Source organism: Drosophila subpulchrella, chromosome X (genome assembly GCF_014743375.2).
Source record: "Drosophila subpulchrella strain 33 F10 #4 breed RU33 chromosome X, RU_Dsub_v1.1 Primary Assembly, whole genome shotgun sequence".
Classification (NCBI taxonomy): domain Eukaryota; kingdom Metazoa; phylum Arthropoda; class Insecta; order Diptera; family Drosophilidae; genus Drosophila; species Drosophila subpulchrella.
The window spans coordinates 16,154,299-16,165,221 of NC_050613.1; the positions used below are offsets into that span (position 1 = coordinate 16,154,299).

A 10,923-nucleotide genomic window follows, 5' to 3' on the forward strand; every position below is an offset into this window, starting at 1 on the left:
CGGGGCTTTGAGAGAGATGTAAAAACATTTCGCGCCGAGCATCCTTTGGGGAGTCACGCTAGATTGACCACGAATTAAAGCCATTATCGGCCCGAAAGGCCGACCCTTGTGTGTGTATCTATCTATTATTCAGGTTTTAAGACCCCCCCTCCCCCCCTGCCTCACCTCTGGCCTACCCCTATCACATCTTTTTAGTCGTTTTTCTTAATCCGCTTAAAGCGATTCGGCAATGTTAAAATTCCAAGATTAGGGAGAGTGCAGTAACATTGAGTAAGGTCAAAGTGTCCTATAGCTTGCGATCCAAAAATGATTCCCCAGCGTTTGCAGTGAGGAGAAAGGCTTAACTAGGGGTTATCTGGCCCGAAGTGCCCATGTTATGAGGTTAACAGAGGCCCAGGTACAGGTACAGCAGGGGCCTAGAGTCAGGGGAGGCTGTATCTAGTACCTAGAGCACCCGAAGCCGGTTGCCTAACAGCTCTTCCCGGGTGCATCGTACAGGTACGGGTATAACGGTAAGGCCTTCTGTTATATGCCTTCCATGCTGACCTTTCCCCTTTTTAGCAAGGAGCTTCCGAGAAAGATGCCCCCGTGGAAGGGCGTGTCACGAGGAAACTGGAAAATATCGCCCATCGAAAACACATTTTTCCAACTTTTGCTTTTCGGTCTAATTTTGATTTAACTAAAATATTTTCCCGGCTAAAAATAATACTTTATCTATTTAAATTTGAAATACTATTTCAAGTTCTCAAAATTGAGTGTCAATAGTTGTATGTATAGTTGAGTGTATATAGATTTGATACTAAACAAAACTGTTTTAAATAAGCATTAAGGTATGTTTCGCATAAATACAATTTCTAAAAGTATCTCAAATAAATATAAACTAAAATCGTCAATGACTTTCGTGATAAAAAGCTCACTTTAAAGATTTCTCATCACCCGTTTATGAACATATTATGGAAGTGTTGGTGTAAATTTATAGAATTTTGGTGAAGTTTTGCTTTTTAATATAAATATAGCGTTCACAGATATAATTATTCTTAATGTAGGAAGTTAGTTTCAAAGCTGAAAATAGAACGATATAAAACTATTCACACACTACCATAATCATCCATTATGGCAAAACCTTGTCCCAAAATAAAACAAAGTTTAGCTTTTCACCGAGAAGAGTTCAGCCATAATCAGCTTTTCTCACATAATAAACTTTTCAAAGAGATGACCACTGCCATAATTATTCTTTATATCGAAAGCTCGTCCCAAAAAGTAAATATGATAAAATAATTATTTTTGCGAGGTGACCACTACCAAGCTATTATTTTACTGCCACATTTTGTCCCAAATCTGAAAATAGGACGAAGTTAAACTTTGCATCCAGGTGATCCCTGCCATAATCGTCCTTTATGCCACAAACTTGTCCAAAAACTGAAAACAGGACGAAATAAAAGTCAACTTTTTTCCGAGGCGACCATTACCAAACTTTATAGCAAAACCTTGTCCCAAAACTGAAAGTAGGACGAAATTCAACTATTCACCACTGCCATAATCGTCCTTTAAGCCAAGCGCTTTTCCAAAACTGAAAACAGGACGAAATAAGAGTTGACCATTGCCATAATCATCCGATATGTCAAAAGCTTGTCCTTAAACTGAAAACAGGATGATATGAAAGTCAATTTTTTTCTGAGGCGACCACTACCAGACTTTATGGCAAAACCTTGTCCCAAAACTGAAAGTTGGACGAAATTAAACTTTGCTCCCAGGCGAACCCTACCATAATCGTCCTTTATGCCAAAAACTTCTCCTAAAACTGAAAACAGGACGAAATAAAAGTCAACTTTTTGCCGAGGCGACCACTACAAAACTTAATGGCAAAACCTTGTCCCAAAACTGAAAGTTGGACGAAATTCAACTATTCACCACTGCCATAATCGTCCTTTTTGCCAAACGCTTTTCCTCAACTGAAAACAGGACGAAATATGAGTCGACCATTGCCATAATCATCCTATAATCCTATAAAAGCTTGTCCTAAAACTGAAAACAGGATGTGACCTCTACCATAATTATCCTTTATGGCAAAAGCTTGTTCTGAAGCTAAAACTTGGACGAAATCAAGCTTTTACCGAGATTAAAACCTGGATATAGATGGAAATACAACTTTCTTTCAAAGCAAAGCTTAAAGTTTAGATAACCAATTTTAAAAAGAGAGCGTGTGAAAAGCGGCGAAAGTGGACCAAAGTTGTTGCTGTTTGGCCAGCTTTCTCCCAGTTGGCCGCGAGTTTTGGCACCGAACGGTCTACGAAAATGAGCGAATTTTCCGACCGCACTTCCGCTTCCTTCTCTTCCTCTTTCCGCAGCGCTGCTACTTGTTATTATTATTTTTATTGTTAAATCAAAGTGATACAATAATTGTTGCTACAAAAAAAAGGCCAAATGAATAATAACTTGTTCAAATAAGGTAAGGCGATGCTCTTTTTTTATAGTGCAAAACTAAATGGGAAAACCCAGGGAAATCCAAATGAGCTGTTATTTTGTGTGTGTGTGTCTGTGTGTGTTGCTCTAGATTTTTGGCCTTTTATCTTGAGCCTCCATCTCCTGCCTTTCCCCATTTCTGATTACTTTGACTTTCGCCTGCTTTTCACTCTCCATTTCACAGTGAAAACTTTTTGATTTCCGTTCTTTGTTTTCTTTTTTTTTGGCATTTAAGTGGGCTAAGGGCTACAGTTGTCTCTCGCTGACGTGACTAGCATTCATTTTTCCAGCTTGTCCCATTTATGAGGCCGCAAAAAGAGGTCATCTCTGGCTAATTCGGGGCGACACTTTCAGGCCCAAGAGTATGGTACATATATAGTGTGTAGTATATAGTATATAGTATAGTATATATGTAAATATCAGATATTGGGGGACGTGCGTGAGTGTGTGCACCTGGAGCAACAAAAGACAGAGCGGTGCCAGTGGAACGACCCCTCAGTAGGTTAATGAAAAGTGCCACTTCGGCTGGCTGCTGCCTCTTGGCCCGGCCAAAAGACCTCCTAAGCCCCGACGATGTGCGGCCATCTCGGCCCTACACTGGCCAAATTTTAACGGCCAATTACGACAGCAATTACCTAGAATTGCGGAGGTTGTTATGTTTTTTAGAGCACTTATTTTATGTAACAGGTTTCATATACCCCTTTGCCATAGTTATTTTCTTAACTCATCACTATTTTTTATGGGCTCTGATAAAAAAGTGGACTTGTTAAAAAAAAACCTTCCATAATGAATTGATAATATCTTATTTTAATATAATTTTAAATGTAAGACAAATCATTTTAAATATATAACGCATATTAAATAGTAGACACGATGATGTCATATTTACCCTAATAATATATAATTAAAGCCTTTGCTACCTTTTTTTTTATCAGTGCATAATATAGCTTAAGATTTGATGTATTTTGTTTATTATATAGCTAATTCCCTTGTGGGGTTTGTAGCCTAATATAATGTACACTATCATAAAATGCAATTTAATGTCATTGCTGTCTTCATAATATTTGGATAAAAAGAAAATCTAACTAATTTAAGTGCAAATATTTTGTATTATTTCCTCAATGATTATAAAACGTAGCCTCGTTTTTGATAATGAATATCTTATAATTGTTTTTTTTTTTTATTTCCCAGCCAATCTCTTCTTGAAAAAGTTATCACACCATTTTTCCGCACTGTAAACACTCAAAAGAGTGTGAACGGCCAATTAAGCACTTATTACACGTTTTAATTTATATGGTGTACCATGCTATTTTAAGGGGCTCCAATGGACGAACCCCTGCTTTCGTATCTAAATGTGTTGCACTTTTCCGAGGCATTTAATTAAACCGACTTAATGCCCAGCTCAATGAACTGAGTGCGATGCACTAGCGCGCATTACCGGGCAAATGAAAGTGGACAGAATGTTGGGAAAATAAGTACCAAGGCTTAGCGAACACTTTCACTTAATGGACTTGGTCAAGTACAGTGAAACTTGAATAATTACCTCTGTTTCTTTTATTTGAAGTGGTTCTTAACCGTAAATAAAATAGTATCTAGGGACTGACATTAAATATAAAAGCTATTGCTATAAGGTATAGTTTAAAAATCTGCTATGATCACCTTTAAAACGATATATACTTAAGTAATTTTAAAACTTCCTATAATATAAGACTCTATATTTAAATGGACATATGTTTTATTTCAATTTCGTATTTGTGACAAACACCTTATGGCTTGGCTTATATTATATATCGTTCTGCAAATCCTAGTAGGCTTTGTCATGTGCCAGTTATTTGTCCACTTTAAGGAAGTTTGCCTGTAGTCCGTCATAAGTCCCAAGTTACCTAAGTTCCTAGAGCGCCCACCGACGTCAGCCCAGAGCGGATGATAACGTGTGTGATAAAGAGTTTCGGCAGTCTGTCAGCGGATGATCCATTGTCATGTCATGGTGGACCATCCCCCTTCGCATCACCCCTTCTGGTCGCCTCCGCTTTGAAGTGGCAATGCTGCGTCTTCGGTTACAAATTCAATTGAAAAACTGTCAACGTTTGTGATTGAGAACGAGAACGAGCACCTGTCCCCGCCCCCCAAAAAACACGCCCAACTCGCAATGATGAGGCAAATTGCTCAGTGTAAAGCGATGCTAGATGAAAGTGTTTTCAAAATCTCTAAAATACCAACCCCACCCCTTGCCCCATTGTCATCAGTTTCCAATGAAAACATTTGGGTTTTATTTTCGTTTTTAGATGGGGATAAGCTGTTGAAAAATGATTCATTGTCAGCTGCCTTACTAGAGCGGGAAATCGGGAAAATGCACTTTGAGCTCGTACTTAAGCCTTAGAATTCGTAGATTATTTAATCTTTGATCTCTGCTATTTTAAAAACAAATAATACTTTAATAAGTGTTGATAAACTAGACAGATTTACCAAGACTAAAAAACAATTAAAAAATAATCAAACTCATTCTATTCTATTTCTTGAAGGGAAGCTGTGAGATGGATCAGGATTGGTAGTGATACACGGATGGCACTCGCTTGGATATGATGAGCTTCACCATTTCTTTGGCCCTACTGCTCCTGGCAGTGCTAATCCTGGGCATCCTGTTCGCCTGCCATTGTCTTGGTCCGAGGGCCGCCAACTGGATGCGGATGCGATCCAGCAAGGAGGAGAAGATCGGGTTGTCCAACCACAAGCAAAAGCTCTTCCATGCCAACGGTTATATGGCCAGTGTAGGTATTTTGGTGTTTTAAGAACTTTATGATTTCTGGGAGTCATAAGATATCTGGGACAGCCCAGTATATGTTATAAATATTACTTTTATTAGAACTTTTGAATTTGTTTGATGATCAACTAACATAATAATATTTTTCTTTATAATCGAAAAAAGAAGTTGAGAATTATAAGAGTATTTCAAATATCGTATTAAAGTATCGAATACCAAAAATACCAAACCTAAAATACACTTCATTTAGTTTTAACCTTGGTTAAGTTCGGATTTATAAGTAAATAAACCAATCCCATTCCGCATTTACCCCCTGCAGATCCAATCCGGCTCGGAGTTCCTTCTGAGTACCAGCGGCAGCTTCAAGCGCTTCGACACCATCGACAAGGAGGACTTCCACCGCTCCCAGCAAACGGCGCAGGCGCAGACGCAGACGCACCTGCTCCTGCTGAACGGTGGCGTCTTGGAGGCCACCACACCCATGTGGCACCTGCCCCATACGAATATCCGCATACCTCCGCCGCCCAATCGACCGGCTCCGCATCCGAATAAAACGGTCACGTTCGCCCTTAGCCAGGTCAACGAGGTCACGGTGACTACGACTAGCGAGATGGCCAATCCCGTCGATCAGGAGCGTCGCTCCTGCCTTCGTCTAAATGCTGCAACTGTGGGTGCAGCTGGTGGTGGTGGTGTCCTGCCCCAGCCTCTGGAGGCACCTCCGCCGGCTCGACTCACCAACGCCGTGCCGGTGAACCTTTCGGGCACGGCCATACCCAGACCCATTGCCAAGCGACAGGTGTCCCTGCAGCAGGGCATCAATGGTGGAGGTCAGCCGGAGAAGACCGTGGTGACCCCGACGCCAGAGGGTGAGAGGAAAGCGCCTGCGCTGAAGCGTCGAAACTCCAGCACCAATCCCTTTCTGTGCGAGTCCACGGAGCAGATGCCCAGTAATCCCACTACCGATCCTCTAGAGGTCACGGTTGCTTCTCTGCAGAATGCCACCATCTCCGAAAGTCCGAAGGCTGCTCCAAGAGCTCCAATTGACATGGCTCCTGCTCCAACTGTTCCTGCCCCAGCAGAAGCTCCCAGCTCCCATCACAATGGCAATCCCTTTGTGGAAACCCAAAGCCTCTCCAGCAGACTCCTCAAGCTCCACAACACCACGAATCCCTTTACTGGGCTCTCGCAACGGGTCAAAGGACCGCATCTATTGCAAAAGACCATCTCCGAGGATTATCTGTTCCGTAAGTTGGGCGTTAATGGTCCAAGTCCCATGGCCAATGGCAATGGAACCGGATCCGGATCGGGACATGTTAACGGAAATGGCAATGGAACTTGGTCTTTTGGACGCTCTCTGCTGCGACAGGACTCCACTTTGAGCCTGGGCATGGGCTTGGGCCGCAGGAACAGCTCCCAGATATCCCTGGACTCCGGCTCGGGATCGGTGGCCAATTCGATGGAGGGCATCAATCTGGAGAGGGCCATCTCGTGTGATTCCGTGACTTCGGACTCAACGTTCTTCCTGGAGCAATTGGATCAGCCGTACACCCAGATAACCGGCTACTTGTGCATTGGTCTTAATTACGACAAGTGAGTTGTTACCCAGAGATATCTTACAGATCAGTTTTATCGTTTTCGTTAAGGAACAGCATTTGCAACGAGGGCATGGAACTGACTGTTAGTGTCCTGGAGGCCAAGGGACTCATATGTCCCTTTAGCGTAGAGTCTCTGGACACGTTTGTGCGCATCTACCTGGTGCCCGATCATCCCGGTGCCATGCAAACCAAGGTGGGCAACTGGTCTGGATTTATTGGATATTTCCTAATCACTTGAATTACACTTTAAATTCAGGTGGTCAAGGACGCGCTAACACCCAGTTACAATGAAAGCTTCAACTTTTGGCTGCAAAAGCGACAGGCTCGCCACTCCCTGTGGTTCCATCTGTACCACAACGGCCCCGCCCACACGCTCATCGGGGAGGCGGAGATGGAGATCGGGGAGCTGCCACGACCCATCACCACCTGGATACCGCTCTCCGACTCCCGCAAGTGCAACGCCCGGTGGGGCGAGCTGATGTTCTCCCTGAGCTACCTGCCCACGGCGGAGCGGCTGACCATCGTGGTGGTCAAGGCCAGGAACCTCAAGCTGGATGGGGACCAGCCGGCGCCAGAGTCCGCGGAAACCGTGCACAGCGTTTTTGTCAAGGTGGGTGCCCCTACTATATCATAGAAACTACGTTAAATACTATTATGGGGAAAAAAAATAATTTCGGAGTCACCAACTACAATGATGAAAGATTAAACTTAATGCAGAATGTTATGTGTTCTTCCCACGATAGAATTTTACATATATTTTTAATAATACCTAGACAGTTTTCGCATATCCGCTCAATTATAATTCATGAATATTTATAAAAAAAAATTCCAAGTCATATATCAATAGATAGGACTCGTTGAAAATTTTAGAAAGCTCTAGAAAGCATTGAAGTCATTACTAACTATCTTCATTCGTTTCCATTTTCTGACCTTAAGAACTTAATATTATCTGGTCTTATATCGGCTTAACATTTTAAGATCATAAATCGGGGTCACCGTTTACAATACTTAGCTGGTGTAAGAATGGCTTAAAGAAGCAAGTAGATATTTTGGATTTCACTTCAAATACAATTTCTTATTACTCGTTTTTGATTGGGACTAGTTTACATACTTTCGAATCAACTGATTGTTTTAAATAAAGAATCGGGGTCACCAACTACAACCTTCAGTTATCATACATTGTCTTATTGAAGTTAGACGATGGAATGCATTTTTATTTTAATTTCTTGACCCTTGGTACATATATTTTGTGACCAACAAATTTTGTAAAACAAGAATCGGGGTCACCAAGTTGAAGTTAGACGATGGAATGCATTTCTTTTTAATTTTTTTACCCTTAGTACATATAATTTGTGACCAACAATTTTTGTAAAACAAGAATCGGGGTCACCAAGTTGAAGTTAGACGATGGAATGCACTTCTTTTTTATTTTCTGACCCTTGGTACATATATTTTGTGACCAATAAATTTTGTAAAACAAGAATCGGGGTCACCAATTACAATCTTCAGCTGATTCATAGATTGGCCTAATGGAGTTCGATGAGGTTGCCAATTTTTGAGCCTTAGTACATACATATTGATCAACTCACTTCTAAAATGGGTTTTCTGACCAATAGTATATAATCCCTTCTTTTCCCCTCTATTGACAGGTCTACCTGATGGACAACGATCGCAAGGTGCTGAAGAAGCGCACCTCGCTGAAGCGCAAGGATCGCAGTCCGATCTTCAACGAGTCGATGATCTTCAGCGTGCCGCCGCCGAGTCTGACCACCGCCCAGCTGCGGGTGACCGTGTTCGGGGTGACCACGAGCGGGGTGACCCCGTTGGGACACATCGTGGCCGGCAGCTGTGCGGTGGGCAAGGGCCTGCGCCACTGGCACCAGATGCTCTCCTCGCTGAGGAAGCCGGTGGCCATGTGGCATGTCCTGCGGCGGGCGGTCAATCAGCCGATTTTCACGGGCGGCGCCGAGGCGGTGGTGGCCGCCATGCAAAACACCCTGCAGCGCTCCACCGCCAAGCGGAACAGCATCGTCTAGAGATCAGAAGATCAGAGGATCCCGAGATCACCGAGATCACCGAGATCACAGGCGGCTTCCCCACACCAACTGCGAAATTTTCCGCTTAGCTGGCACTCAATTTACCGCCTTTTAGTTGGAAAAACCCCTTTTGAGATACCTTTAAGGGAAAACCAAAAAAAAAAAGAAAGAAAACAGAAAACCTTGTGGAAAATTGCATTTACCACACTTTAGCCATGAGAATTTCTTACTTTTCTACTGCTTACCAACACAACCAGAAGTATTATTATAGAGCCATGTAATCTAAAAACCCGCACCAAAGGACAAACAAGTCTATTAACTAGTTACACAATATACCAATATTGTCGTGCACTAAATTTGATGTAAGGATTTTTATTGTTAGATGCAGCACACATTTGTTGAAATTTGTCGCATACAACAAGCGAAATAATTGCAGAACTTGGAGGGTCTGGAATTTTGGATATGGCTGAGATTTCCTTATAGCAAACAAGATTTTTGGCAACAAAACTGTCCGTTCTAACTTCTTTAAAAGGCAATATGTCAAAGTATAAACCAAAACACCCTACAAATCTAGCATTTCCATACTCAAATTGTTTTCATATTTGAAGATCATCTGCCACTTGGACACTCAAATTTCCCACTTAACGGTATCCCCCACTCCCTGAGCATAATTTTTTGAATAGCAAAACCCAAAGGAAACTAAGGGATATCGTAGTAAAATCATATAAGACCACTGAACCAAGGTTAACCAATTATTTCGCCAGCTGTATGATATAGATTAGCGACCAGTGAGCCTGTTATACTAGAAAACTCAATAGATAGATCGTCGTTTGGCAATCAATTGTTGTTGAATTTGAAACCCGATCGAAATCGAAATTAAAACTCGAAAATAGAGATGCGGTTGAGCCCTTTAAGCATTGTGATATAATAGCAAATGAAGTGAATTCAGAGTGCGTCTGTGTCAAGAGCGTATAATCGTTTCGAAGGAAATCAAAAGTATTTACGGTAGTTACAATCTATAGCCGAGATATATATTATGATATCGTATTAAACATATACTTATATATATGTGTGTGAAGTTTGTACTTTTGTGATTTGCGTTCGTTCGAATTTTGTAGAGCCGCGTGTTTTGTAATTAGATTTAGTTGGTTCAAGGATCAAAAACTTTTTAACGGGGATATATATATATACACACACACCAGTACGGACACATATAGATTTCCATTTAGAGAGCGTTTTTGAACAGTAAAGGACAATAACTTTGCAAGCATTTATGATTCTTTGTAAGTCAAGTAATTATAATTCAAATAATCGAACGATTATCAACGTTGTTTACCATCACCAGATTGTCCGTTGGATCTTTGTGGATTTTAATAGAACGCACTCGAATCGTATAGTCCTTGGCAGTCCCTTCCTAGTCGCACCTGTATTTTGACCAAACCAATCGAATCGAAACCTGGCACACTTCTAGCTGAAGCTTTAATCTACGTAATCCTCTAATAGAACTCGGTCAACTTTTTGAATTACACTTACTAAATGAACACATATTATATACTCACAGGGACAGTGCGTTTCACAATTGTAAGGACTGGTGTGAGATGATATATTGATTCGGTTTGCACAACCAGGTTTCCACTTTTACACCTTTAATGGTGAATTCGATTACATATCTTTATTGGAAGCTGGCTGAATTCGTTAATATTTGACAATCACCTCAAGTTGGCCATCATTTTTCCGGAAACTTTAAAGCCTAGCCGTCTGATACTTGTGAAACGCTCTGCACCAGAAATATATAAATATATATACACAGACATATATAGAAAAGGCATTTAAAAGGCATCAAATGGAAAGTCCTCCCCTGAAAACACGTACTAGAATATAAACCGCTGAGAATTTTTTTTCTTTTTTTACCTACTATTAGCTAATGAAACGATAAAGCTAACTCGTGTTGAATTTGTACTTATACGGAAATAAATTAATATAAATGTATGTGCTATAAAGATAATGCTACAAATTGTTATACAAGTAAACCAAAATTGAGTCAAATATACGAATAAAGATATTAAAG

At 41.2% G+C, this 10,923-nt stretch overlaps 1 protein-coding gene across 3 annotated transcripts; it reads left to right on the plus strand.

Moving 5' to 3' along the window:
* Positions 1 to 2,272: 2,272 nt before the first annotated feature.
* LOC119557690 lies at positions 2,273 to 10,918 on the plus strand. 3 transcript variants are annotated; one of them, XM_037870561.1, is made up of 6 exons: positions 2,273 to 2,449; positions 4,986 to 5,231; positions 5,544 to 6,814; positions 6,868 to 7,012; positions 7,076 to 7,429; positions 8,469 to 10,918. In XM_037870561.1, the coding sequence occupies exons 2-6, from the start codon at positions 5,043 to 5,045 to the stop codon at positions 8,853 to 8,855; spliced, it is 2,346 nt and encodes a 781-aa protein (XP_037726489.1). In that variant the 5' UTR covers positions 2,273 to 2,449; positions 4,986 to 5,042; the 3' UTR covers positions 8,856 to 10,918. The 3 variants fall into 3 exon arrangements, with proteins under 3 accessions (XP_037726489.1, XP_037726491.1, XP_037726490.1); XM_037870563.1 differs by having other exon boundaries at positions 6,874 to 7,012; XM_037870562.1 differs by having other exon boundaries at positions 4,991 to 5,231.
* Positions 10,919 to 10,923: the final 5 nt, after the last annotated feature.

Coding starts and splice junctions, on each gene's coding strand:
- LOC119557690 (XM_037870561.1), top strand. CDS start 5,043: ATGATGAGCTTCACCATTTCTTTGGCCCTACTGCTCCTGGCAGTGCTA. Junction 5,232..5,543: donor CCAACGGTTATATGGCCAGT/GTAGGTATTTTG, acceptor TACCCCCTGCAG/ATCCAATCCGGCTCGGAGTT. Junction 7,430..8,468: donor TGCACAGCGTTTTTGTCAAG/GTGGGTGCCCCT, acceptor CTCTATTGACAG/GTCTACCTGATGGACAACGA.